This window comes from Oncorhynchus gorbuscha, unplaced genomic scaffold (assembly GCF_021184085.1).
Source record: "Oncorhynchus gorbuscha isolate QuinsamMale2020 ecotype Even-year unplaced genomic scaffold, OgorEven_v1.0 Un_scaffold_770, whole genome shotgun sequence".
NCBI classification, from domain to species: Eukaryota; Metazoa; Chordata; class Actinopteri; order Salmoniformes; family Salmonidae; genus Oncorhynchus; species Oncorhynchus gorbuscha.
In genome coordinates this window covers 208,479-235,166 of record NW_025745804.1, presented here as the reverse complement: position 1 = coordinate 235,166, position 26,688 = coordinate 208,479, and the positions used below count along the sequence as shown (strand labels likewise).

Below are 26,688 nucleotides of genomic sequence, written 5' to 3'. Positions count from 1 at the left end.
GATTCAACCCCTCGCTCTCTCTCAGATTCAACCCCTCTCTCTCTCTCAGATTCAACCCCTCTCTCCCTCAGATTCAACCCCTCTCTCTCCCTCAACCACTCTCTCTCCCTCAGATTCAACCCCTCACTCTCCCTCAGATTCAACCCCTCTCTCTCTCTCAGATTCAACCCCTCTCTCCCTCAACCCCTCGCTCTCTCTCAGATTCAACCCCTCGCTCTCTCTCAGATTCAACCACTCTCTCTCCCTCAGATTCAACCCCTCACTCTCCCTCAGATTCAACCCCTCTCTCTCTCTCAGATTCAACCCCTCTCTCCCTCTCAGATTCAACCCCTTTCTCCCTCAGATTCAACCCCTCTCTCCCTCAGATTCAACCCCTCTCTCCCTCAACCCCTCGCTCTCTCTCAGATTCAACCCCTCGCTCTCTCTCAGATTCAACCCCTCGCTCTCTCTCAGATTCAACCCCTCTCTCTCTCTCAGATTCAACCCCTCTCTCTCTCTGATTCAACCCCTCTCTCTCTCTCAGACTCAACCCCTCTCCCTCAGATTCAACCCCTCTCTCTCCCTCAGACTCAACCCCTCTCTCTCCCTCAACCCCTCACTCTCTCTCAGATTCAATCCCTCTCTCTCCCTCAACCCCTCTCTCTCTCAGATTCAACCCCTCTCTCTCTCAGATTCAACCCCTCTCTCTCTCTCCCTCAACCCCTCTCTCTCTCCCTCAACCCCTCTCTCTCCCTCAACCCCTCTCTCTCTCAGATTCAACCCCTCTCTCTCTCAGATTCAACCCCTCTCTCTCTCCCTCAACCCCTCTCTCTCCCCCTCAACCCCTCTCTCTCAGATTCAACCCCTCTCTCTCTCAGATTCAACCCCTCTCTCTCTCTCCCTCAACCCCTCTCTCTCTCCTCAACCCCTCTCTCCCTCAACCCCTCAACCTCTCTCTCTCAGATTCAACCCCTCTCTCTCTCTGATTCAACCCCTCTCTCTCCCCTCAACCCCTCTCTCTCTCAGATTCAACCCCTCTCTCTCTCTGATTCAACCCCTCTCTCTCAGATTCAACCCCTCTCTCTCTCTGATTCAACCCCTCTCCCCTCTCTGATTCAACCCCTCTCTCTCTCCCTCAACCCCTCTCTCTCTCTGATTCAACCCCTCTCTCTCTCCCTCAACCCCTCTCTCTCTCCCTCAACCCCTCTCTCTCTCTGATTCAACCCCTCTCTCTCTCCCTCAACCCCTCTCTCTCTCTGATTCAACCCCTCTCTCTCTCTGATTCAACCCCTCTCTCTCTCCCTCAACCCGTCTCTCTCTCTGATTCAACCCCTCTCTCTCTCTCCCTCAACCCCTCTCTCTCTCCCTCAACCCCTCTCTCTCTCTGATTCAACCCCTCTCTCTCTCCCTCAACCCCTCTCTCTCTCTGATTCAACCCCTCTCTCTCTCTGATTCAACCCCTCTCTCTCTCCCTCAACCCGTCTCTCTCTCTGATTCAACCCCTCTCTCTCTCCCTCAACCCTCTCTCTCCCTCAACCCAACTCTCTCTCTCCCTCAACCCCTCTCTCTCTCAGATTCAACCCCTCTCTCTCTCAGATTCAACCCCTCTCTCTCTCAGATTCAACCCCTCTCTCTCTCCCTCAACCCCTCTCTCTCCCTCAACCCCTCTCTCTCTCAGATTCAACCCCTCTCTCTCTCTGATTCAACCCCTCTCTCCCTCAGACAGATTTCTCCACTCCCTCCTTACATCCCCCATTACACAATTAATGATGTTATTTCATTGATGCTCTACTTTGTTCTCGTCAAGGTCACGACCCGGAAGAAGAGAGGGAAGAAAAAGAGGAAGAACGTTTTCTTCAGTCTTCAAAACGAAGCCGCGTCCAAACTGAGAACGGTTTCAATCAGATCCTTTCAACCCCTCATTAAACCTCTCTTTGTTCACCGAGCTCCCAGCTAATGAAATTAGACCAGAAGAAGAACGGTCCGGAACATTCTCAGCACACAGGCAGGCACACCATGAGGGACAGGTGGAGCGCCCTAAACTGTTCACATGAATAGACTGAGCTGATTATATAGTGGAGATACCATGATAAAGGGCACACAGGCACTAAAGCGGTTTGTCCTTTAATATCGTATTACAGTTACCCTGTTGGTCAGAGCTGTAGGTCAGAGCTGTAGGTCAGAGGCTGTAGGTCAGAGGCTGTAGGTCAGAGCGGTAGGTAAGAGGCTGTAGGTCAGAGGCTGTAGGTCAGAGGCTGTAGGTCAGAGCTGTAGGTCAGAGCTGTAGGTCAGAGCTGTTGGTCAGATCTGTAGGTCAGAGCTGTTGGTCAGAGCTGTTGGTCAGAGCTGTAGGTCAAAGCTGTTGGTCAGAGCTGTTGGTCAGATCTGTAGGTCAGATCTGTAGGTCAGAGCTGTTGGTCAGAGCTGTAGGTCAGAGCTGTTGGTCAGAGGCTGTAGGTCAGAGGCTGTAGGTCAGAGGCTGTAGGTCAGAGGCTGTAGGTCAGAGCTGTAGGTCAGAGCGGTAGGTCAGAGGCTGTTGGTCAGAGCTGTAGGTCAGAGCGGTAGGTCAGAGGCTGTTGGTCAGAGCTGTAGGTCAGAGCTGTAGGTCAGAGGCTGTAGGTCAGAGCTGTAGGTCAGAGCTGTAGGTCAGAGCTCCAAAGACCAATCTCCATTTTGTCAGAACCTAATGCACAATACGGTTTCCTGACTTTATCTCATGTGAATAACAATCCATAATGTTTGATGGTCTTTAATCACACTTCAACATCTCCCAACAAAATGTCCAGACAGTCATGATTAGAATGGGTGGCAATCTTTCATTACAACAGCAATAGAAATACTGAATTAAGAGTTTTATGTCGTCTATAATATAGTACTCTCAAAACAACTACAATGGTTCATTAATACGGACTCATCAACACTCCATTCATTCAGCGTCATAGTTTCACATTGTTTGGATGGGGACTAGATGAAACCATACTGGCTAGCTGTCTCAAGGCACAAAGAGGCAGATGTACCAGTAGTATGGATGGGGACTAGATGAAACCATACTGGCTAGCTGTCTCAAGGCACAAAGAGGCAGATGTACCAGTAGTATGGATGGGGACTAGATGAAACCATACTGGCTAGCTGTCTCAAGGCACAAAGAGGCAGATGTACCAGTAGTATGGATGGGGACTAGATGAAACCATACTGGCTAGCTGTCTCAAGGCACAAAGAGGCAGATGTACCAGTAGTATGGATGGGGACTAGATGAAACCATACTGGCTAGCTGTCTCAAGGCACAAAGAGGCAGATGTACCAGTAGTATGGATGGGGACTAGATGAAACCATACTGGCTAGCTGTCTCAAGGCACAAAGAGGCAGATGTACCAGTAGTATGGATGGGGACTAGATGAAACCATACTGGCTAGCTGTCTCAAGGCACAAAGAGGCAGATGTACCAGTAGTATGGATGGGGACTAGATGAAACCATACTGGCTAGCTGTCTCAAGGCACAAAGAGGCAGATGTACCAGTAGTATGGATGGGGACTAGATGAAACCATACTGGCTAGCTGTCTCAAGGCACAAAGAGGCAGATGTACCAGTAGTATGGATGGGGACTAGATGAAACCATACTGGCTAGCTGTCTCAAGGCACAAAGAGGCAGATGTACCAGTAGTATGGATGGGGACTAGATGAAACCATACTGGCTAGCTGTCTCAAGGCACAAAGAGGCAGATATACCAGTAGTATGGATGGGGACTAGATGAAACCATACTGGCTAGCTGTCTCAAGGCACAAAGAGGCAGATATACCAGTAGTATGGATGGGGACTAGATGAAACCATACTGGCTAGCTGTCTCAAGGCACAAAGAGGCAGATGTACCAGTAGTATGGATGGGGACTAGATGAAACCATACTGGCTAGCTGTCTCAAGGCACAAAGAGGCAGATGTACCAGTAGTATGGATGGGGACTAGATGAAACCATACTGGCTAGCTGTCTCAAGGCACAAAGAGGCAGATGTACCAGTAGTATGGATGGGGACTAGATGAAACCATACTGGCTAGCTGTCTCAAGGCACAAAGAGGCAGATGTACCAGTAGTATGGATGGGGACTAGATGAAACCATACTGGCTAGCTGTCTCAAGGCACAAAGAGGCAGATGTACCAGTAGTATGGATGGGGACTAGATGAAACCATACTGGCTAGCTGTCTCAAGGCACAAAGAGGCAGATGTACCAGTAGTATGGATGGGGACTAGATGAAACCATACTGGCTAGCTGTCTCAAGGCACAAAGAGGCAGATGTACCAGTAGTATGGATGGGGACTAGATGAAACCATACTGGCTAGCTGTCTCAAGGCACAAAGAGGCAGATGTACCAGTAGTATGGATGGGGACTAGATGAAACCATACTGGCTAGCTGTCTCAAGGCACAAAGAGGCAGATGTACCAGTAGTATGGATGGGGACTAGATGAAACCATACTGGCTAGCTGTCTCAAGGCACAAAGAGGCAGATGTACCAGTAGTATGGATGGGGACTAGATGAAACCATACTGGCTAGCTGTCTCAAGGCACAAAGAGGCAGATGTACCAGAAGTACTGTATGTCTGGTACACAGTAAAATGCCAGATATACCAGTAGTATGGATGGGGACTAGATGAAACCATACTGGCTAGCTGTCTCAAGGCACAAAGAGGCAGATGTACCAGTAGTATGGATGGGGACTAGATGAAACCATACTGGCTAGCTGTCTCAAGGCACAAAGAGGCAGATGTACCAGTAGTATGGATGGGGACTAGATGAAACCATACTGGCTAGCTGTCTCAAGGCACAAAGAGGCAGATGTACCAGTAGTATGGATGGGGACTAGATGAAACCATACTGGCTAGCTGTCTCAAGGCACAAAGAGGCAGATGTACCAGTAGTATGGATGGGGACTAGATGAAACCATACTGGCTAGCTGTCTCAAGGCACAAAGAGGCAGATGTACCAGAAGTACTGTATGTCTGGTACACAGTAAAATGCCAGATATACCAGTAGTACTGTACACAGTAAAATGACAGATATACCAGTAGTACTGCATGTCTGGTACACAGTAAAATGACAGATATACCAGTAGTACTGTACACAGTAAAATGACAGATATACCAGTAGTACTGTACACAGTAAAATGACAGATATACCAGTAGTACTGTACACAGTAAAATGACAGATATACCAGTAGTATGGATGGGGACTAGATGAAACCATACTGGCTAGCTGTCTCAAGGCACAAAGAGGCAGATGTACCAGAAGTACTGCATGACTGGTACACAGTAAAATGACAGATATACCAGTAGTACTGTACACAGTAAAATGTCAGATATACCAGTAGTACTGTACACAGTAAAATGTCAGATATACCAGTAGTACTGCATGTCTGGTACACAGTAAAATGACAGATATACCAGTAGTACTGTACACAGTAAAATGTCAGATATACCAGTAGTACTGCATGTCTGGTACACAGTAAAATGACAGATATACCAGTAGTACTGTACACAGTAAAATGTCAGATATACCAGTAGTACTGTACACAGTAAAATGACAGATATACCAGTAGTACTGCATGTCTGGTACACAGTAAAATGTCAGATATACCAGTAGTACTGTACACAGTAAAATGTCAGATATACCAGTAGTACTGCATGTCTGGTACACAGTAAAATGTCAGATATACCAGTAGTACTGTACACAGTAAAATGACAGATATACCAGTAGTACTGCATGTCTGGTACACAGTAAAATGTCAGATATACCAGTAGTACTGTACACAGTAAAATGACAGATATACCAGTAGTACTGCATGTCTGGTACACAGTAAAATGTCAGATATACCAGTAGTACTGTACACAGTAAAATGACAGATATACCAGTAGTACTGTACACAGTAAAATGACAGATATACCAGTAGTACTGTACACAGTAAAATGACAGATATACCAGTAGTACTGTACACAGTAAATGACAGATATACTAGTAGTACTGTACACAGTAAAATGACAGATATACTAGTAGTACTGTATGTCTGGTACACAGTAAAATGTCAGATATACTAGTAGTACTGTACACAGTAAAATGCCAGATATACCAGTAGTACTGTATGTCTGGTACACAGTAAAATGTCAGATATACCAGTAGTACTGTACACAGTAAAATGACAGATATACCAGTAGTACTGTACACAGTAAAATGTCAGATATACCAGTAGTACTGTACACAGTAAAATGACAGATATACCAGTAGTACTGTACACAGTAAAATGACAGATATACGAGTAGTACTGTACACAGTAAAACATCAGGCTCTCTCTCCAAGTCCAACAACAGAGGTATCTTGCACAGCGATAGGCTGGTTCGGGTGAGGTTTCGGAATTGGTCACTTTGGAAATGGTAACCGTGGTTTCAGGCCATGGGCATCTGGTGATAGGCTGCGTAGCGACCAGTCACGTGATGGTAGATCTGGAGGAGAAAAAGAGAAGAAGAAGAAGAGAGAAACAGGAAGTAAAAACGGAAGATGAAAGAGGATGACAGGTAAATCATTTCAATATGACCCCGCTGTGACCCCGTTGTTATTAGGAGAACACTGACATGTATAAGGTTAAAAGGTCATGACTAATGGACAAACTAAACCATTATGGTCTCCTACAGTACCAAGCCTTTCCACTCTCAGCACTAAATCGGTCACGTTATGGGACGTGTGTTGGATGGAGGGTGTGTGTGTGTGTGTGTGTGTGTGTGTGTGTGTGTGTGTGTGTGTGTGTGTGTGTGTGTGTGTGTGTGTGTGTGTGTACCTGTCTCTCTATGTCAGCCAGCAGGCTACTAGCCCCCAGTCTAAAGAGGCGAGGGCTCAGCACTAATCGGTCACGTTATAGGTGTGTGTGTGTGTGTGTGTGTGTGTGTGTGTGTGTGTGTGTGTGTGTGTGTGTGTGTGTGTGTGTGTGTGTGTGTGTGTGTGTGTGTGTGTGTGTGTGTGTGTGTGTGTGTGTGTGTGTGTGTGTGTGTACCTGTCTCTCTATGTCAGCCAGCAGGCTACTAGCCCCCAGTCTAAAGAGGCGAGGGCTCAGCCACTCGTCTCCCAGCTCTTCCTTCATCAGAGTCAGCCACACCAACGACTCCTTGGCTGTACGGATCCCACCAGCAGGCTTAAAACCAACCTAGTGGGGTGTACGAGTCACAGGACACAGGAACAACGGCTGTAGAGGTCAGAGAGGCGACCACACAACTTCACGAGGGACGGAGGGCCATTCAACAGGGAACATGGTTCATTTCAAATCGGGTTTTAGGTGACGACATATATCTGATGTTGAACGGCATCGATTACAACTGAGTTCATTCAGCTAACTTGACTGAATGGAATCTGAAAAAAGCACACACACACACACACACACACACACACACACACACACACACACACACACACACACTAAGAGCCATACCTTATGTCCAGTCTTCAGGAAGTAGTCCCGGATGGCTCTGACCATCACTATGGCGACAGGGTAGGTAGCGTTGACAGACTCCTTCCCTGTTGACGTCTTGATGAAGTCCGACCCTGTTGTAACACAAACACACACACAGGCGTTGTTAAAAAGACGACCTCATTCCACCAACGGACCTACAGAGCATTTGGGGAGGTATCCAGAACCCTGGACTTTTTTTTTACACATTTTGTTATTATTATTTTGTTATTGTTGTTAAATGTAAAAACACTAAATCCTCATCAACCTTCACACAGTAGAGAGGAAAAGAGAAAAAGAGAGGGAAAAGAGAAAAAGAGAGGGAAAAAGAGAGGGAAAAAGAGAGGGAAAAAGAGAGGGAAAAAGAGAAAAAGAGAGGGAAAAAGAGAGAAAAAAGAGAGGAAAAAGAGAGGGAAAAAGAGAGAAAGAGAGAAATAATAATAATATTATTACGCGTTCAGGGGATGTACGTGTTTGAGAATGTGAGCTGGAAGCAGAGGTAACACTGTGGTTTTCCTAGATATAACCCCGTAATGACAAAGCGAAACAGGTTTTTTTTAGAAATGTTTGCTGGCCCAGCCAGATCCCAGACTAGATACCTGATCAAATATCTCTGGAGAGACATGAAAATATCTGGGGAGCAACGTTCCCCATCCAACCTGACAGAACTTGAGAGGATCTGCAGAGAAGAAGGGGAGAAACTCCCCAAATACAGGTGTGCCAAGCTTGTAGCGTCAAACCCAAGAAGTCTCAATGCTGTAATCACTGCCAAAGGTGCTTCAACAAAGTAACTGAGTAAAAGGCCTGAATACTGATGTAAATGTCATATTTCATCTCAAATCAAATCAAATTTTATTTGTCACATACACATGGTTAGCAGATGTTAATGCGAGTGTAGCGAAATGCTTGTGCTTCTAGTTCCGACAATGCAGTGATAACCAACAAGTAATCTAACTAACAATTCCAAAACTACTGTCTTATACACAGTGTAAGGGGATAAAGAATATGTACATAAAGATATATGAATGAGTGATGGTACAGAGCAGCATACAGTAGATGGTATCGAGTACAGTATATACATATGAGATGAGTGTGTAGACAAAGTAAACAAAGTGGCATAGTTAAAGTGGCTAGTGATACATGTGTTACATAAGGATGCAGTCGATGTTGTAGAGTACAGTATATACATATGCATATGAGATGAATAATGTAGGGTAAGTAACATTATATAAGGTAGCATTGTTTAAAGTGGCTAGTGATATATTTACATCATTTCCCATCAATTCCCATTATTAAAATGGCTGGAGTTGGGTCAGTGTCAATGACAGTGTGTTGGCAGCAGCCACTCAATGTTAGTGGTGGCTATTTAACAGTCTGATGGCCTTGAGATAGAAGCTGTTTTTCAGTCTCTCGGTCCCAGCTTTGATGCACCTGTACTGACCTCGCCTTCTGGATGATAGCGGGGTGAACAGGCAGTGGTTCGGGTGGTTGATGTCCTTGATGATCTTTATGGCCTTCCTGTAACAACGGGTGGTGTAGGTGTCCTGGAGGGCAGGTAGTTTGCCCCCGGTGATGCGTTGTGCAGTCCTCACTACCCTCTGGAGAGCCTTACGGTTGAGGGCGGAGCAGTTGCCGTACCAGGCGGTGATAGAGCCCGCCAGGATGCTCTCGATTGTGCATCTGTAGAAGTTTGTGAGTGCTTTTGGTGACAAGCCGAATTTCTTCAGCCTCCTGAGGTTGAATAGGCGCTGCTGCGCCTTCTTCACGACGCTGTCAGTGTGAGTGGACCAATTCAGTTTGTCTGTGATGTGTATGCCGAGGAACTTAAAACTAGCTACCCTCTCCACTACTGTTCCATCGATGTGGATAGGGGGTGTTCCCTCTGCTGTTTCCTGAAGTCCACAATCATCTCCTTAGTTTTGTTGACGTTGAGTGTGAGGTTATTTTCCTGACACCACACTCCAAGGGCCCTCACCTCCTCCCTGTAGGCCGTCTCGTCGTTGTTGGTAATCAAGCCTACCACTGTTGTGTCGTCCGCAAACTTGATGATTGAGTTGGAGGCGTGCGTGGCCACGCAGTCGTGGGTGAACAGGGAGTACAGGAGAGGGCTCAGAACGCACCCTTGTGGGGCCCCGTGTTGAGGATCAGCGGGGAGGAGATGTTGTTGCCTACCCTCACCACCTGGGGGCGGCCCGTCAGGAAGTCCAGTACCCAGTTGCACAGGGCGGGGTCGAGACCCAGGGTCTCGAGCTTGATGACGAGCTTGGAGGGTACTATGGTGTTGAATGCCGAGCTGTAGTCGATGAACAGCATTCTCACATAGGTATTCCTCTTGTCCAGGTGGGTTAGGGCAGTGTGCAGTGTGGTTGAGATTGCATCGTCTGTGGACCTATTTGGGCGGTAAGCAAATTGGAGTGGGTCTAGGGTGTCAGGTAGGGTGGAGGTGATATGGTCCTTGACTAGTCTCTCAAAGCACTTCATGATGACGGAAGTGAGTGCTACGGGGCGGTAGTCGTTTAGCTCAGTTACCTTAGCTTTCTTGGGAACAGGAACAATGGTGGCCCTCTTGAAGCATGTGGGAACAGCAGACTGGTATAGGGATTGATTGAATATGTCCGTAAACACACCGGCCAGCTGGTCTGCGCATGCTCGGAGGGCGCGGCTGGGGATGCCGTCTGGGCCTGCAGCCTTGCGAGGGTTAACACGTTTAAATGTCTTACTCACCTCGGCTGCAGTGAAGGAGAGACTGCATGTTTCCGTTGCAGGCTGTGTCAGTGGCACTGTATTGTCCTCAAAGCGGGCAAAAAAGTTATTTAGTCTGCCTGGGAGCAAGAAATCCTGGTCCGTGACTGGGCTGGATTTCATCTTGTAGTCCGTGATTGACTGTAGACCCTGCCACATGCCTCTTGTGTCTGAGCCATTGAATTGAGATTCCACTTTGTCTCTGTACTGACGCTTAGCTTGTTTAATAGCCTTACGGAGGGAATAGCTGCACTGTTTGTATTCAGTCATGTTGCCAGACACCTTGCCCTGATTAAAAGCAGTGGTTCGCGCTTTCAGTTTCACGCGAATGCTGCCATCAATCCACGGTTTCTGGTTAGGGAATGTTTTTATCGTTGCTATGGGAACGACATCTTCGCCGCACGTTCTAATGAACTCGCACACCGAATCAGCGTATTCGTCAATATTCCCATCTGACACAATACGAAACATGTCCCAGTCCACGTGCTGGAAGCAGTCTTGGAGTGTAGAGTCAGCTTGGTCTGACCAGCGTTGGACAGACCTCAGCGTGGGAGCCTCTTGTTTTAATTTCTGTCTGTAGGCAGGGATCAGCAAAATGGAGTCGTGGTCAGCTTTTCCGAAAGGGGGGCGGGGCAGGGCCTTATATGCGTCGCGGAAGTTAGAGTAACAATGATCCAAGGTTTTACCACCCCTGGTTGCGCAATCGATATGCTGATAAAATTTAGGGAGTCTTGTTTTCAGATTGGCTTTGTTAAAATTCCCAGCTACAATGAATGCAGCCTCCGGATAAATGTTTTCCAGTTTGCAAAGAGTTAAATAAAGTTCGTTCAGAGCCATCGATGTGTCTGCTTGGGGGGGGATATATACGGCTGTGATTATAATCGAAGAGAATTCTCTTGGAAGATAATGCGGTCTACATTTGATTGTGAGGAATTCTAAATCAGGTGAACAGAAGGATTTGAGTTCCTGTATGTTTCCTTCATCACACCATGTCCCGTTAGTCATGAGGCATACGCCCCCTCCCCTCTTCTTACCAGATAGATGTTTGTTTCTGTCCGCGCGATGCGTGGAGAAACCCGTTGGCTGTACCGCCCTGGATAGCGTTTTCCCAGTAAGCCATGTCTCCGTAAAGCAGAGAACGTTGCAGTCTCTGATGTCCCTCTGGAATGGCACCCTTGCTCGGATTTCATCAACCTTGTTGTCGAGAGACTGGACATTGGCAAGAAGAATACTGGGAAGTGGTGCGCGATGTGCCCTTTTTCGGAGTCTGACCAGAACACCGCCGCGTTTCCCTCTTTTTCGGAGTCGTTTCCTTGGGTCGCTGCATGCGATCCATTCCGTTGTCCTGTTTGTAAGGCAGAACACAGGATCCGCGTCGCGGAAAACATATTCTTGGTCGTACTGATGGTGAGTTGACGCTGATCTTATATTCAGTAGTTCTTCTCGACTGTATGTAATGAAACCTAAGATGACCTGGGGTACTAATGTAAGAAATAACACGTAAAAAAACAAAAAACTGCATAGTTTCCTAGGAACGCGAAGCGAGGCGGCCATCTCAGTCGGCGCTCTAATGAACCTATCCTCTGCAGCAGAGGTTACTCTGTGTTTTCCTGCAAAGAATTCTACAAATCTGTTTTTGTGATGTCATTATGGGGTCTTGTGATGTCACTATGGGGTCTTGTGATGTCACTACGGGGTCTTGTGACGTCACTACGGGGTCTTGTGATGTCACTACGGGGTCTTGTGACGTCACTACGGGGTCTTGTGACGTCACTACGGGGTCTTGTGACGTCACTACGGGGTCTTGTGATGTCATCATGGGTTCTTGTGATGTCACTACGGGGTCTTGTGATGTCATCATGGGGTCTTGCGATGTCACTACGGGGTCTTGCGATGTCACTACGGGGTCTTGCGATGTCACTACGGGGTCTTGCGATGTCACTACGGGGTCTTGCGATGTCACTACGGGGTCTTGCGATGTCACTACGGGGTAGTGTGTGTAGATTGATGAGGGGACAAAATGTGTAACGGCTGTAACGTAAAACAAAATGTGAGGGGAAAACCAGGGGGTCTGAATACATTCCGAATGCAGTGAATTAACATGTGAGATAACGATCTGTTAGGAATGTCGTGTTATTGTCACCATCACAATTCCTTCTTGACATCAATATGGAATCTACTCAGCTTTTCAACCGTCTACAATTCCAAAGAGATCCCATTCAAGCAGAATGAGCTATAGAAATAGGAAACTAGACATACAGATGACCTACAATACAACACACACATTTAAACATTCTAGAAATTCGAGAAATAAATTTTGTTTGAATAAATATAGGCAATGTAGAGATGTCATCAGACTGGACAAAAAAAAAACAATATGATACTACTACAGTATAAGAGGCACAGCTAGTTCTAAAGTATCTCTGACTGAAACATTATACTGAGGGCCGCTCCGCTCCCAGGGTCTCCAGAGACATTACAGTGAGGGCCGCCCCGCTCCCATGGTCTCCAGAGAGGGCCGCTCTGCTCCCAGGGTCTCCAGAGAGATTACAGTGAGGGCCGCTCTGCTCCCAGGGTCTCCAGAGAGATTACAGTGAGGGCCGCTCTGCTCCCAGGGTCTCCAGAGAGCCGCGCCCCGCCCCCAGGGTCTCCAGTGAGGGCCGCTCTGCCCCCAGGGTCTCCAGTGAGGGCCGCTCTGCCCCCAGGGTCTCCAGTGGGGCCGCTCTGCCCCCAGGGTCTCCAGTGAGGGCCGCTCTGCCCCCAGGGTCTCCAGTGAGGGCCGCTCTGCCCCCAGGGTCTCCAGTGAGGGCCGCTCTGCCCCCAGGGTCTCCAGTGAGGGCCGCTCTGCCCCCAGGGTCTCCAGTGAGGGCCGCTCTGCCCCCAGGGTCTCCAGTGAGGGCCGCTCTGCCCCCAGGGTCTCCAGAGAGGGCTGCTCTGCTCCCAGGGTCTCCAGAGCCAGAGGAGAACATATGGTGTCTGTGACACTGTGACAGAGCTAACAGAGGGTGTGTGCTGCCTGCCTCATCAATATAACCCTACATTCATCCCCTTCCCTCCCCTCCATCCCTACATTCATTCCCTTCCCTCCCCTCCCCTCCATCCCTACATTCATTCCCTTCCCTCCCCTCCCCTCCATCCCTACATTCATTCCCTTCCCTCCCCTCCCCTCCATCCCTACATTCATCCCCTCCCCTCCCCTCCCCTCCATCCCTACATTTATCCCCTTCCTTTCCTTCTGAGACAATTATGTCTTATCAGCTTTCTAGATAAAAATAGAAGATGAAATGACACGCTTTTAATAGATGAACCACAAACCCTGGCAAAAAACATAATCCCTCTATTCTGCCCTCCTTCCCCCCCCCATCCCTTCTTCCTCCTCCTCCCTAGTCTGTAACGACAGCTCATTACTAGACTGATGAGCCCTTTACAGATATGTCCTATGTATTGTTACATTACCAGACTATGTATTGTTACACTACTAGACTGACGAACCCTTTACAGATATGTACTATGTATTGTTACATTACCAGACTATGTATTGCTACACTACTAGACTGATGAGCCCTTTACAGATATGTCCTATGTATTGCTACACTACTAGACTGATGAGCCCTTTACAGATATGTACTATGTATTGTTACATTACTAGACTGATGAGCCCTTTACAGATATGTCCTATGTATTGTTACATTCAGAGTTTCTTTATTTCTTCCCTCTCTCCCTCAAAACCCCCTCCCTCTCCCTCATAACCCCCTCCCTCTTCCTCATAACCCCCTCCCTCTTCCTCATAACCCCCCTCTCTCATCCTCATAACCCCCTCTCTCATCCTCATAACCCCCTCTCTCATCCTCATAACCCCCTCTCTCATCCTCATAACCCCCTCTCTCATCCTCATAACCCCCTCTCTCATCCTCATAACCCCCTCTCTCTTCCTCATAACCCCCCGTCTCTTCCTCATTACCCCCCTCTCTTCCTCATAACCCCCTCTCTTCCTCATAACCCCCCTCTCTTCCTCATAACCCCCCGTCTCTTCCTCATAACCCCCCGTTTCTTCCTTTCCTCATAACCCCCTCTCTTCCCTCATAACCCCCTCTCTCTTCCTCATAACCCCCAACTCTCTCCTCATAATCCCCCTCTCCCTCATAATCCCCCCCTCTTCCTGTTCCTCATAATCCCCCTCTCTCTCCTCATAATCCCCCTCTCTTCCTCATAATCCCCCTCTCTTCCTCATAATCCCCCTCTCTTCCTCATAATCCCCCTCTTCCTCATAATCCCCCCTCTTCCTCATAATCCCCCCTCTTCCTCATAATCCCCCCTCTCTTCCTCATAATCCCCCCTCTCTTCCTCATAATCCCCCTCTCTTCCTCATAATCCCCCCTCTCTTCCTCATAATCCCCCTCTCTTCCTCATAATCCCCCCTCTCTTCCTCATAATCCCCCCTCTCTTCCTCATAATCCCCCCTCTCTTCCTCATAATCCCCCCTCTCTTCCTCATAATCCCCCAACTCGCTCACCATCTTTCCCTCTCTCCCTCATAACCCCCCTCTCTCTTCCTCATACCCCCCTCTCTTCCTCATACCCCCCTCTCTTCCTCATAATCCCCCTCTTCCTCATAATCCCCCTCTTCCTCATAATCCCCCCCTCTTCCTCATACCCCCCCTCTTCTTCTCATAACCCCCTCTCTCTCCCCTCATACCCCCCCTCTCTCTTCCTCATACCCCCCTCTCTCTTCCTCATAACCCCCCTCTCTCTCTTCCTCATAACCCCCTCTCTTCCTCATAACCCCTCTCTTCCTCATAACCCCCTCTCTTCCTCATAACCCCCTCTCTTCCTCATAACCCCCTCTCTTCCTCATAACCCCCTCTCTTCCTCATAACCCCCCTCTTCCTCATAACCCTCCCCCTCTCTTCCTCATAACCCCCCCTCTCTCTTCCTCATAACCCCCTCTTCCTCATAACCCCCTTCCTCATAACCCCCCTCTCTCCCTCATAACCCCCCCTCTCTTCCTCATAACCCCCCTCTCTCTTCCTCATAACCCCCCCTCTCTCTTCCTCATAACCCCCTCTCTCTTCCTCATACCCCCCCTCTCTCTTCCTCATAACCCCCCTCTCTCTCCTCATACCCCCCCCTCTCTTCCTCATAACCCCCTTCCTCATAACCCCCCTCTCTCCTCATAACCCCCTCTCTTCCTCATAACCCCCCTCTCTTCCTCATAACCCCCTCTCTTCCTCATAACCCCCCTCTTCCTCATAACCCCCCTCTCATAACCCCCCCTCTTCCTCATAACCCCCTCTCCTCCTCATAACCCCCCCTCTCCTCTTCCTCCTCTCTTCCCCCCTCCCCCCTCTTCCTCATACCCCCCTCCCTCTCTCTTCCTCATAACCCCCTCTCTTCCTCATAACCCCCCCCTCTCTCTTCCTCATAACCCCCCCCCCTCAGACAGAGGAGTAATTCTGTACATGGGTTATGGGGGATGTTAATGAGCTGATAATTGATAGAGGTTATTAAACGAGGATGGCGGTAATGACGCTCGTTCCATTTGGCTAGCGCGCGCGCGCGCGTGTGCGTGTGTGCGTGCGTGCGTGCGTGCGTGCGTGCGTGCGTGCGTGCGTGCGTGCGTGTGTGTGTGTGTGTGTGTGTGTGTGTGTGTGTGTGTGTGTGTGTGTGTGCGTCGGAGTAAAATAGCCGCAGTCATAGATTAATAGGCAAAATTATCATTCAATTTCTGGAATCTCATACGCAATTTATAGAACAAGGGGAGATTAAGGAGCAGAAGCACTGAGACAAAAGCAATGTATTTTAATAATGATCTCTATCGGACCGGCTGACAATTTGGTACAGTAATCAGGATTATTATGAGCCGGGTAGCTAAGTGTACAGTTCAGTGTGTGTGTGTGTGTGTGTGTGTGTGTATGTGTGTATGTGTGTATGTGTGTATGTGTGTATGTGTGTATGTGTGTGTGTGTGTGTGTGTGTGTGTGTGTGTGTGTGTGTGTGTGTGTGTGTGTGTGTGTGTGTGTGTGTGTGTGTGAAAAAGAGAGAGTGTTCATCAGGTTAGCTAAGTACAGAGAGTACAGCCTGATCAACAGCGCCCCCCACAGGAGAACATGACAAACTGCACCGTTTGTGAAAAACAATATCACTGGGCCTGATTCACAGGAGAGATGAGCGCATTCAACTCGGATTTTCAAAAATCATTCGTCAACGAGAGAGGAAATGCGAGTTGGATCCCAAGTGTATATAACACCGGCCCTGTGTGTGTGTGTGTGTGTGTGTGTGTGTGTGTGTGTGTGTGTGTGTGTGTGTGTGTGTGTGTGTGTGTGTGTGTGTGTGTGTGTGTGTGTGTGTGTGTGTGTACACTCACCAGCCATCATAGCCACCAGACTAGCCTTGTAGACATTGGTGTAGGTCCCCAGCTCTCCTATAGCCAGGATGGACTTCATGTGAGCCTCCCCACAGGCCTCTCTGAACTGACACACCTCCTCATACATGGCTGAGGAGACAGAGGGGATTTAAAAATGGACACTTTATATTGAGGAGAGACACTCCACCACACACCTTCACTGTCATAGCAACGCCATAGCAACATCATACCTCATACTGCCATAGCAACACCATAGTTCATACTGCCATAGCAACACCATAGTTCATACTGCCATAGCAACATCATAGTTCATACTGCCATAGCAACATCATAGCTCATACTGCCATAGCAACATCATAGCTCATACTGCCATAGCAACACCATAGCTCATACTGCCATAGCAACACCATAGCTCATACTGCCATAGCAACATTATAGCTCAAACTGCCATAGCAACACCATAGTTCATACTGCCATAGCAACATCATAGCTCATACTGCCATAGCAACACCATAGCTCATACTGCCATAGCAACACCATAGCTCATACTGCCATAGCAACACCATAGCTCATACTGCCATAGCAACACCATAGCTCATACTGCCATAGCAACACCATAGCTCATACCGCCATAGCAACACCAAAGCTCATACTGCCATAGCAACACAAAAGCTCATACTGCAATAGCAACACCATAGCTCATACTGCCATAGCAACACCATAGCTCATACTGCCATAGCAACACCATAGCTCATACTGCCATAGCAACATCATAGCTCATACTGCCATAGCAACACCATAGCTCATACTGCCATAGCAACACCAAAGCTCATACTGCCATAGCAACACCAAAGCTCATACTGCCATAGCAACACCAAAGCTCATACTGCCATAGCAACACCATAGCTCATACTGCCATAGCAACACCATAGCTCATACTGCCATAGCAACACCATAGCTCATACTGCCATAGCAACACCATAGCTCATACTGCCATAGCAACACCATAGCTCATACTGCCATAGCAACATCATAGTTCAATCAGCCGTTTCCAGCTACAATAGTCATTTACAACATTAACAATGTCTACAATGTATTTCTGATCAATTTGATGTAATTTTAATGGATTAAAAAAAGGACATTTCTAAGTGGCCCCAAAATGTTGACCAACTGTATGTTTACATATTCATGTTGACTGACTGACTGACTGTATGTACATATTCATGTTGACTGACTGTATGTACATATTCATGTTGACTGACTGTATGTACATATTCATGTTGACCGACTGTATGTACATATTCATGTTGACTGACTGACTGACTGTATGTTTACATCTTCATGTTGACTGACTGACTGACTGTATGTACATATTCATGTTGACTGACTGACTGACTGTATGTACATATTCATGTTGACCGACTGTATGTTTACATATTCATGTTGACTGACTGACTGACTGTATGTACATATTCATGTTGACCGACTGTATGTTTACATATTCATGTTGACCAACTGTATGTTTACATATTCATGTTGACTGACTGTATGTTTACATATTCATGTTGACTGACTGTATGTTTACATATTCATGTTGACTGACTGTATGTTTACATATTCATGTTGACTGACTGTATGTTTACATATTCATGTTGACTGACTGTATGTTTACATATTCATGTTGACTGACTGTATGTTTACATATTCATGTTGACCGACTGTATGTTTACATATTCATGTTGACTGACTATGTACATATTCATGTTGACTGACTGACTATGTTTACATGTTGACTGACTGACTATGTTTACATATTCATGTTGACCGACTGTATGTTTACATATTCATGTTGACTGACTGACTGTATGTACATATTCATGTTGACTGACTGTATGTGTACATATTCATGTTGACCGACTGACTATGTTTACATATTCATGTTGACCGACTGTATGTTTACATATTCATGTTGACTGACTGACTGACTGTATGTACATATTCATGTTGACCGACTGTATGTTTACATATTCATGTTGACCGACTGTATGTTTACATATTCATGTTGACCGACTGTATGTACATATTCATGTTGACTGACTGACTATGTTTACATATTCATGTTGACTATTCATGTTGACTGACTGTATGTACATATCCATGTTGACTATTCATGTTGACTGACTGTATGTACATATTCATGTTGACTATTCATGTTGACTGACTGACTGACTGTATGTACATATTCATGTTGACTGACTGTATGTACATATTCATGTTGACTGACTGACTATGTTTACATATTCATGTTGACTATTCATGTTGACTGACTGTATGTACATACCCATGTTGACTATTCATGTTGACTGACTGTATGTACATATTCATGTTGACTGACTGACTGTATGTACATATTCATGTTGACTGACTGTATGTACATATTCATGTTGACTGACTGACTGTATGTACATATTCATGTTGACTGACTGACTGTATGTACATATTCATGTTGACTGACTGTATGTACATATTCATGTTGACTATTCATGTTGACTGACTGTATGTACATATTCATGTTGACTATTCATGTTGACTGACTGTATGTACATATTCATGTTGACTATTCATGTTGACTGACTGCATGTACATATTCATGTTGACTGACTGACTGTATGTACATATTCATGTTGACTGACTGTATGTACATATTCATGTTGACTATTCATGTTGACTGACTGCATGTACATATTCATGTTGACTGACTGACTATGTACATATTCATGTTGACTGACTGTATGTACATATTCATGTTGACCAACTGTATGTTTACATATTCATGTTGACTGACTGTATGTACATATTCATGTTGACTGACTGTATGTACATATTCATGTTGACTGACTGTATGTACATATTCATGTTGACTATTCATGTTGACTGACTGTATGTACATATTCATGTTGACTATTCATGTTGACTGACTGTATGTACATATTCATGTTGACTATTCATGTTGACTGACTGCATGTACATATTCATGTTGACTGACTGACTGTATGTACATATTCATGTTGACTGACTGTATGTACATATTCATGTTGACTATTCATGTTGACTGACTGCATGTACATATTCATGTTGACTGACTGTATGTACATATTCATGTTGACTATTCATGTTGACTGACTGTATGTACATATTCATGTTGACTATTCATGTTGACTGACTGTATGTACATATTCATGTTGACTATTCATGTTGACTGACTGTATGTACATATTCATGTTGACTGACTGTATGTACATATTCATGTTGACCAACTGTATGTTTACATATTCATGTTGACTGACTGTATGTTTACATATTCATGTTGACTGACTGACTATGTTTACATATTCATGTTGACCGACTGACTATGTTTACATATTCATGTTGACTGACTGTATGTTTACATATTCATGTTGACTGACTGACTGTATGTACATATTCATGTTGACTGACTGTATGTTTACATATTCATGTTGACTGACTGACTGTATGTTTACATATTCATGTTGACTGACTGTATGTTTACATATTCATGTTGACTGACTGTATGTTTACATATTCATGTTGACCGACTGACTATGTTTACATATTCATGTTGACTGACTGTATGTTTACATATTCATGTTGACTGACTGACTGACTGTATGTACATATTCATGTTGACTGACTGACTGACTGTATGTTTACATATTCATGTTGACCGACTGTATGTTTACATATTCATGTTGACTGACTATGTTTACATATTCATGTTGACTGACTGTATGTTTACATATTCATGTTGACCGACTGTATGTTTACATATTCATGTTGACCGACTGTATGTTTACATATTCATGTTGACCGACTGTATGTTTACATATTCATGTTGACCGACTGACTATGTTTACATATTCATGTTGACCGACTGTATGTTTACATATTCATGTTGACTGACTGACTGACTGTATGTACATATTCATGTTGACCGACTGTATGTTTACATATTCATGTTGACCGCTGTATGTTTACATATTCATGTTGACTGACTGACTGACTGTATGTACATATTCATGTTGACCGACTCTATGTTTACATATTCATGTTGACCGACTGTATGTTTACATATTCATGTTGACCGACTGTATGTACATATTCATGTTGACTGACTGACTATGTTTACATATTCATGTTGACTGACTGTATGTACATATTCATGTTGACTATTCATGTTGACTGACTGCATGTACATATTCATGTTGACTATTCATGTTGACTGACTGTATGTACATATTCATGTTGACTGACTGACTGTATGTACATATTCATGTTGACTGACTGTATGTACATATCCATGTTGACTATTCATGTTGACTGACTGTATGTACATATTCATGTTGACTGACTGACTGTATGTACATATTCATGTTGACCGACTGTATGTTTACATATTCATGTTGACTGACTGTACGTAACAGGCTGTTCTGGAACTAAAGGGTGGTCTGACACCGGTACTAGCCGGGTGTACCTAATAAAATGTCCAGTGAGTGTCTATAATAATATATACCACACCTTCCCACTGGCCAGTGAGGGCCAGAGTCCTGTTAATGACTATATCGATCTCCATAGCTCCATCCTCTACAGCCATACGGACCTCCTCCAGCCTGGTCTTCAGAGAGGTCTGGCCTGCAGGGAAACCGGTCGCCACTGAGGAGAGGAGGAGCAGGATGGAGAGAGACGTCGCTGAGTCACCATCTAGTTTTTCCACGTCACAATATTCTGTTATTTCATTCATGTTGCGGCTGTATGAGCCGTTTTGATTGTGTTATAATTAAGCAACATACACCTGGACTGTCCAACTACAGAATGACCCGGAGGTAGACTTGTCCTCTCTCTCTCTCTCTCTCTCTCTTACCTGAGGCGACAGGTAGGCTGGAGTTGGCTGCTTTCAGTGACTTCACAGCATCAGCCACACGAGATGGGTACACGCACACCGCTGCAGTAGTCACACCTAGATACACAGATACAGCCAGAATATTTAGTTACTCTTCACCAACACCAAAGATAGGCATACCATGTGAAACACAAGAGCATGTCGCCCTCCAGTGGGCAAACTAAGGAGCCCTCGCCCTCCAGTGGGCAAACTAAGGAGCGCGTCGCCCTCCAGTGGGCAAACTAAGGAGCGCGTCGCCCTCCAGTGGGCAAACTAAGGAGCGCGTCGCCCTCCAGTGGGCAAACTAAGGAGCGCGTCGCCCTCCAGTGGGCAAACTAAGGAGCGCGTCGCCCTCCAGTGGGCAAACTAAGGAGCGCGTCGCCCTCCAGTGGGCAAACTAAGGAGCGCGTCGCCCTCCAGTGGGCAAACTAAGGAGCGCGTCGCCCTCCAGTGGGCAAACTAAGGAGCGCGTCGCCCTCCAGTGGGCAAACTAAGGAGCGCGTCGCCCTCCAGTGGGCAAACTAAGGAGCGCGTCGCCCTCCAGTGGGCAAACTAAGGAGCGCGTCGCCCTCCAGTGGGCAAACTAAGGAGCGCGTCGCCCTCCAGTGGGCAAACTAAGGAGCGCGTCGCTCTCCAGTGGGCAAACTAAGGAGCGCGTCGCCCTCCAGTGGGCAAACTAAGGAGCGCGTCGCCCTCCAGTGGGCAAACTAAGGAGCGCGTCGCCCTCCAGTGGGCAAACTAAGGAGCGCGTCGCCCTCCAGTGGGCAAACTAAGGAGCGCATCGCCCTCTAGTGGGTAAACTAAGGAGCGCGTCGCCCTCTAGTGGGCAAACTAAGGAGCGCGTCGCCCTCTAGTGGGTAAACAAGGAGCACGTCGCCCTCCAGTGGCCCAAACAAGGAGCGCGTCTCCCTCCAGTGGCCCAAACAAGGAGCGCGTCTCCCTCCAGTGGCCCAAACAAGGAGCGCGTCTCCCTCCAGTGGCCCAAACAAGGAGCGCGTCGCCCTCCAGTGGCCCAAACATGGAGCACGTCGCCCTCCAGTGGCCCAAACATGGAGCACGTCGCCCCTCCAGTGGGTAAACTAAGGAGCGCGTCGCCCTCCAGTGGCCCAAACAAGGAGCGCGTCGCGATGTGGAGTAGCACATTTAACACAGAGCAGGGTGAGGAGGAGAGAGATACGGACAGACAGACACCCCACTACCTTTGTCCTGCATGTCCATGCTCTTCAGCAGGTCGTAGCGTACCGGCTGGGTAGCCTTCATACACAGCCGGTGGACGTTGCCGGGTGTGTCGTCACCGGCCAGGGTCGTCAGGTCAATACAGGTCACCGCCCGCAGCAGCCACGCCGCCTGGAGATAGACAGGGAGCATTGTGGGTAATGTTGTAACACAGAGCCCGATGTCAACTCATACCGGGGTGTTTAACTGATGGTTCTCAATACAAGGGGTTGGTGTGGACATCACTTCAACACTAGATAACACACACAACCATACCAGACCTACTGTATATCCTTATTCTAATAGCATCACTTCAACACTAGATAACACACACAACCATACCAGACCTACTGTATATCCTTATTCTAATAGCATCACTTCAACACTAGATAACACACACAACCATACCAGACATACTGTATATACTTATTCTAACAGTAGGATACAAACTGAGAATACTGCACATCCTTATTCTAATAGGATACAAACTGAGCATCACTTCATCTTATGAGTCGTATAGGAAAACATTGGAGATGAAGGTATTAAACCCCAAACATTGGAGATGAAGGTATTAAACCCCAAACATTGGAGATGAAGGTATTAAACCCCAAACATTGGAGATGAAGGTATTAAACCCCAAACATTGGAGATGAAGGTATTAAACCCCAAACATTGGAGATGAAGGTATTAAACCCCAAACATTGGAGATGAAGGTATTAAACCCCAAACATTGGAGATGAAGGTATTAAACCCCAAACATTGGAGATGAAGGTATTAAACCCCAAACATTGGAGATGAAGGTATTAAACCCCAAACATTGGAGATGAAGGTATTAAACCCCAAACATTGGAGATGAAGGTATTAAACCCCAAACATTGGAGATGAAGGTATTAAACCCCAAACATTGGAGATGAAGGTATTAAACCCCAAACATTGGAGATGAAGGTATTAAACCCCAAACATTGGAGATGAAGGTATTAAACCCCAAACATTGGAGATGAAGGTATTAAACCCCAAACATTGGAGATGAAGGTATTAAACCCCAAACATTGGAGATGAAGGTATTAAACCCCAAACATTGGAGATGAAGGTATTAAACCCCAAACATTGGAGATGAAGGTATTAAACCCCAAACATTGGAGATGAAGGTATTAAACCCCAAACATTGGAGATGAAGGTATTAAACCCCAAACATTGGAGATGAAGGTATTAAACCCCAAACATTGGAGATGAAGGTATTAAACCCCAAACATTGGAGATGAAGGTATTAAACCCCAAACATTGGAGATGAAGGTATTAAACCCCAAACATTGGAGATGAAGGTATTAAACCCCAAACATTGGAGATGAAGGTATTAAACCCCAAACATTGGAGATGAAGGTATTAAACCCCAAACATTGGAGATGAAGGTATTAAACCCCAAACATTGGAGATGAAGGTATTAAACCCCAAACATTGGAGATGAAGGTATTAAACCCCAAACATTGGAGATGAAGGTATTAAACCCCAAACAAATGGAAAACATTGGAGATGAAGGTATTAAACCCCAAACATTGGAGATGAAGGTATTAAACCCCAAACATTGGAGAAAGGTATTAAACCCCAAACATTGGAGATGAAGGTATTAAACCCCAAAAACATTGGAGATGAAGGTATTAAACCCCAAACATTGGAAAACAAACATTGGAGATGAAGGTATTAAACCCCAAACATGGAAAACATTGGAGATGAAGGTATTAAACCCCAAAGGAAAACATTGGAGATGAAGGTATTAAACCCCAAAGGAAAACATTGGAGATGAAGGTATTAAACCCCAAAGGAAAACATTGGAGATGAAGGTATTAAACCCCAAACATTGGAGATGAAGGTATTAAACCCCAAAGGAAAACATTGGAGATGAAGGTATTAAACCCCAATGGAAAACATTGGAGATGAAGGTATTAAACCCCAAAAAACATTGGAGATGAAGGTATTAAACCCCAATGGAAAACATTGGAGATGAAGGTATTAAACCCCAAAGGAAAACATTGGAGATGAAGGTATTAAACCCCCAAAGGAAAACATTGGAGATGAAGGTATTAAGCCCCAAACATTGGAGATGAAGGTATTAAACCCCAAAGGAAAACATTGGAGATGAAGGCATTAAACCCCAAACATTGGAGATGAACCCCAAACATTGGAGATGAAGGTATTAAACCCCAATGGAAAACATTGTAGATGAAGGTATTAAACCCCAAAGGAAAACATTGGAGATGAAGGTATTAAACCCCCAAAGGAAAACATTGGAGATGAAGGTGTTAAACCCCCAAAGGAAAACATTGGAGATGAAGGTGTTAAACCCCAATGGAAAACATTGGAGATGAAGGTATTAAACCCCAATGGAAAACATTGGAGATGAAGGTATTAAACCCCAAAGGAAAACATTGGAGATGAAGGTATTAAACCCCAAACATTGGAGATGAAGGTATTAAACCCCAAACATTGGAGATGAAGGTATTAAACCCCAAAGGAAAACATTGGAGATGAAGGTATTAAACCCCAAAGGAAAACATTGGAGATGAAGGTATTAAACCCCAAAGGAAAACATTGGAGATGAAGGTATTAAACCCCAAACATTGGAGATGAAGGCATTAAACCCCAAAGGAAAACATTGGAGATGAAGGCATTAAACCCCAAACATTGGAGATGAAGGTATTAAACCCCAAAGGAAAACATTGGAGATGAAGGTATTAAACCCCAAAGGAAAACATTGGAGATGAAGGTATTAAACCCCCAACATTGGAGATGAAGGTATTAAACCAAAGGCTCCTCCTACCTGCCATTGTTTCGTGTTCTTATTGCGTCCTTGGATCTGCTGAGCTCTCTTCAGCACTGCCTGGGTGTTCACCCGCACCTTGGACACCCATTCCAGGTCTGACACACACACACACACACACACACACACACACACAATCAATATGGAAGGTTGATAAGAAACACTTTAGTTGGTATGTGGTCGCTGTCCACAACGCTTACACATAAGTATATATATATATATATATATATACGTAGGCCTTTTTCTCTCCGAATCCACTATTCTGTTCAGATATCTACTGAATATCATGTAGGCTTACAGTAGTTAACAACCGATGGTTAGGCCTGCTTCGAAATGTTTTCCGGGATCTTAGTACAGTCAGACCACAAGAGATCACTGATAGTGATTCACCCTGGCTGCACTGAGTGTCGTGTGAAACATTATCCAGGACATCATGAGTCAACACCACCAATATTCAGTACGTAACGTTAACTAGATACTATCTTTACGGTGTTCACTAGACATGATACAAAGTATCTCTGGTCTCTGCATGTTCCTTAACTCACGTTAGAGATATATATATATATATATATATATATATATATATATATATTAACACGTTGACAGGATAAATGTGCAGTGATTGTAATACATACGAGCGGTAACGTTACTTCTTACATGCATTTGTTTGAAACTAAACTCGTCCTGTTAGGCCTAAGTGTCACAGTCAAAACATTAATTATCAAGAATATCCTAAACATAAAACACACCCTCTACGGTAGTAGCTAGAGTTGATACTAGCTAGCTGCACATGCTAACACAATCGATAGCTATTTCGCTGGATTTGACTAATGTTTCAGGGTAAACATATATTTTCCACAATAAAGAAGCGTGTCTCACCAAGGGGCATGCCCGGGTTTCTTGCAGACATGGTTAACGACGATTTAACGACCAAACGGAGTTATTTTTCCATCGGATTCAAATAGCAAGCTAGCAGAGTTTACAGTCCATGGACCTCTTCCTGAATGTATAGTTACCGCCCCCCTCAATCCACCAATCACGGTTCAGCTCGAAATGGCGTCATAAGATGTGCGTTTGAAGGAAACTCATCAATTTAAAAAAAACAAAGATGAGTGACATATTTTCAATTATAAT

At 45.6% G+C, this 26,688-nt stretch overlaps 1 protein-coding gene across 1 annotated transcript; it reads right to left on the bottom strand.

The window, feature by feature from the left end:
- Positions 1-5,185: 5,185 nt before the first annotated feature.
- On the bottom strand, positions 5,186-26,592 carry LOC124020211 (deoxyribose-phosphate aldolase-like). Its single transcript, XM_046335542.1, has 9 exons — positions 26,434-26,592; positions 25,555-25,652; positions 22,724-22,871; positions 21,507-21,602; positions 21,164-21,298; positions 16,568-16,696; positions 7,445-7,557; positions 7,013-7,162; positions 5,186-6,467 (listed from the first exon to the last, which is right to left on the bottom strand). The coding sequence occupies exons 1-9, from the start codon at positions 26,462-26,464 to the stop codon at positions 6,411-6,413; spliced, it is 957 nt and encodes a 318-aa protein (XP_046191498.1). The 5' UTR covers positions 26,465-26,592; the 3' UTR covers positions 5,186-6,410.
- Between the last annotated feature and the right edge of the window lie 96 nt (positions 26,593-26,688).

Excerpts from the sequence above, each read along its gene's own strand:
- LOC124020211 (XM_046335542.1), bottom strand. The coding sequence starts at position 26,464 with ATGTCTGCAAGAAACCCGGGCATGCCCCTTG. Across the intron at positions 25,653-26,433 it reads AAACCCGGGCATGCCCCTTG|ACCTGGAATGGGTGTCCAAG; the intron begins GTGAGACACGCT and ends TGTGTGTGTCAG. Across the intron at positions 7,163-7,444 it reads TCCTGAAGACTGGACATAAG|GTTGGTTTTAAGCCTGCTGG; the intron begins GTATGGCTCTTA and ends ACACCCCACTAG.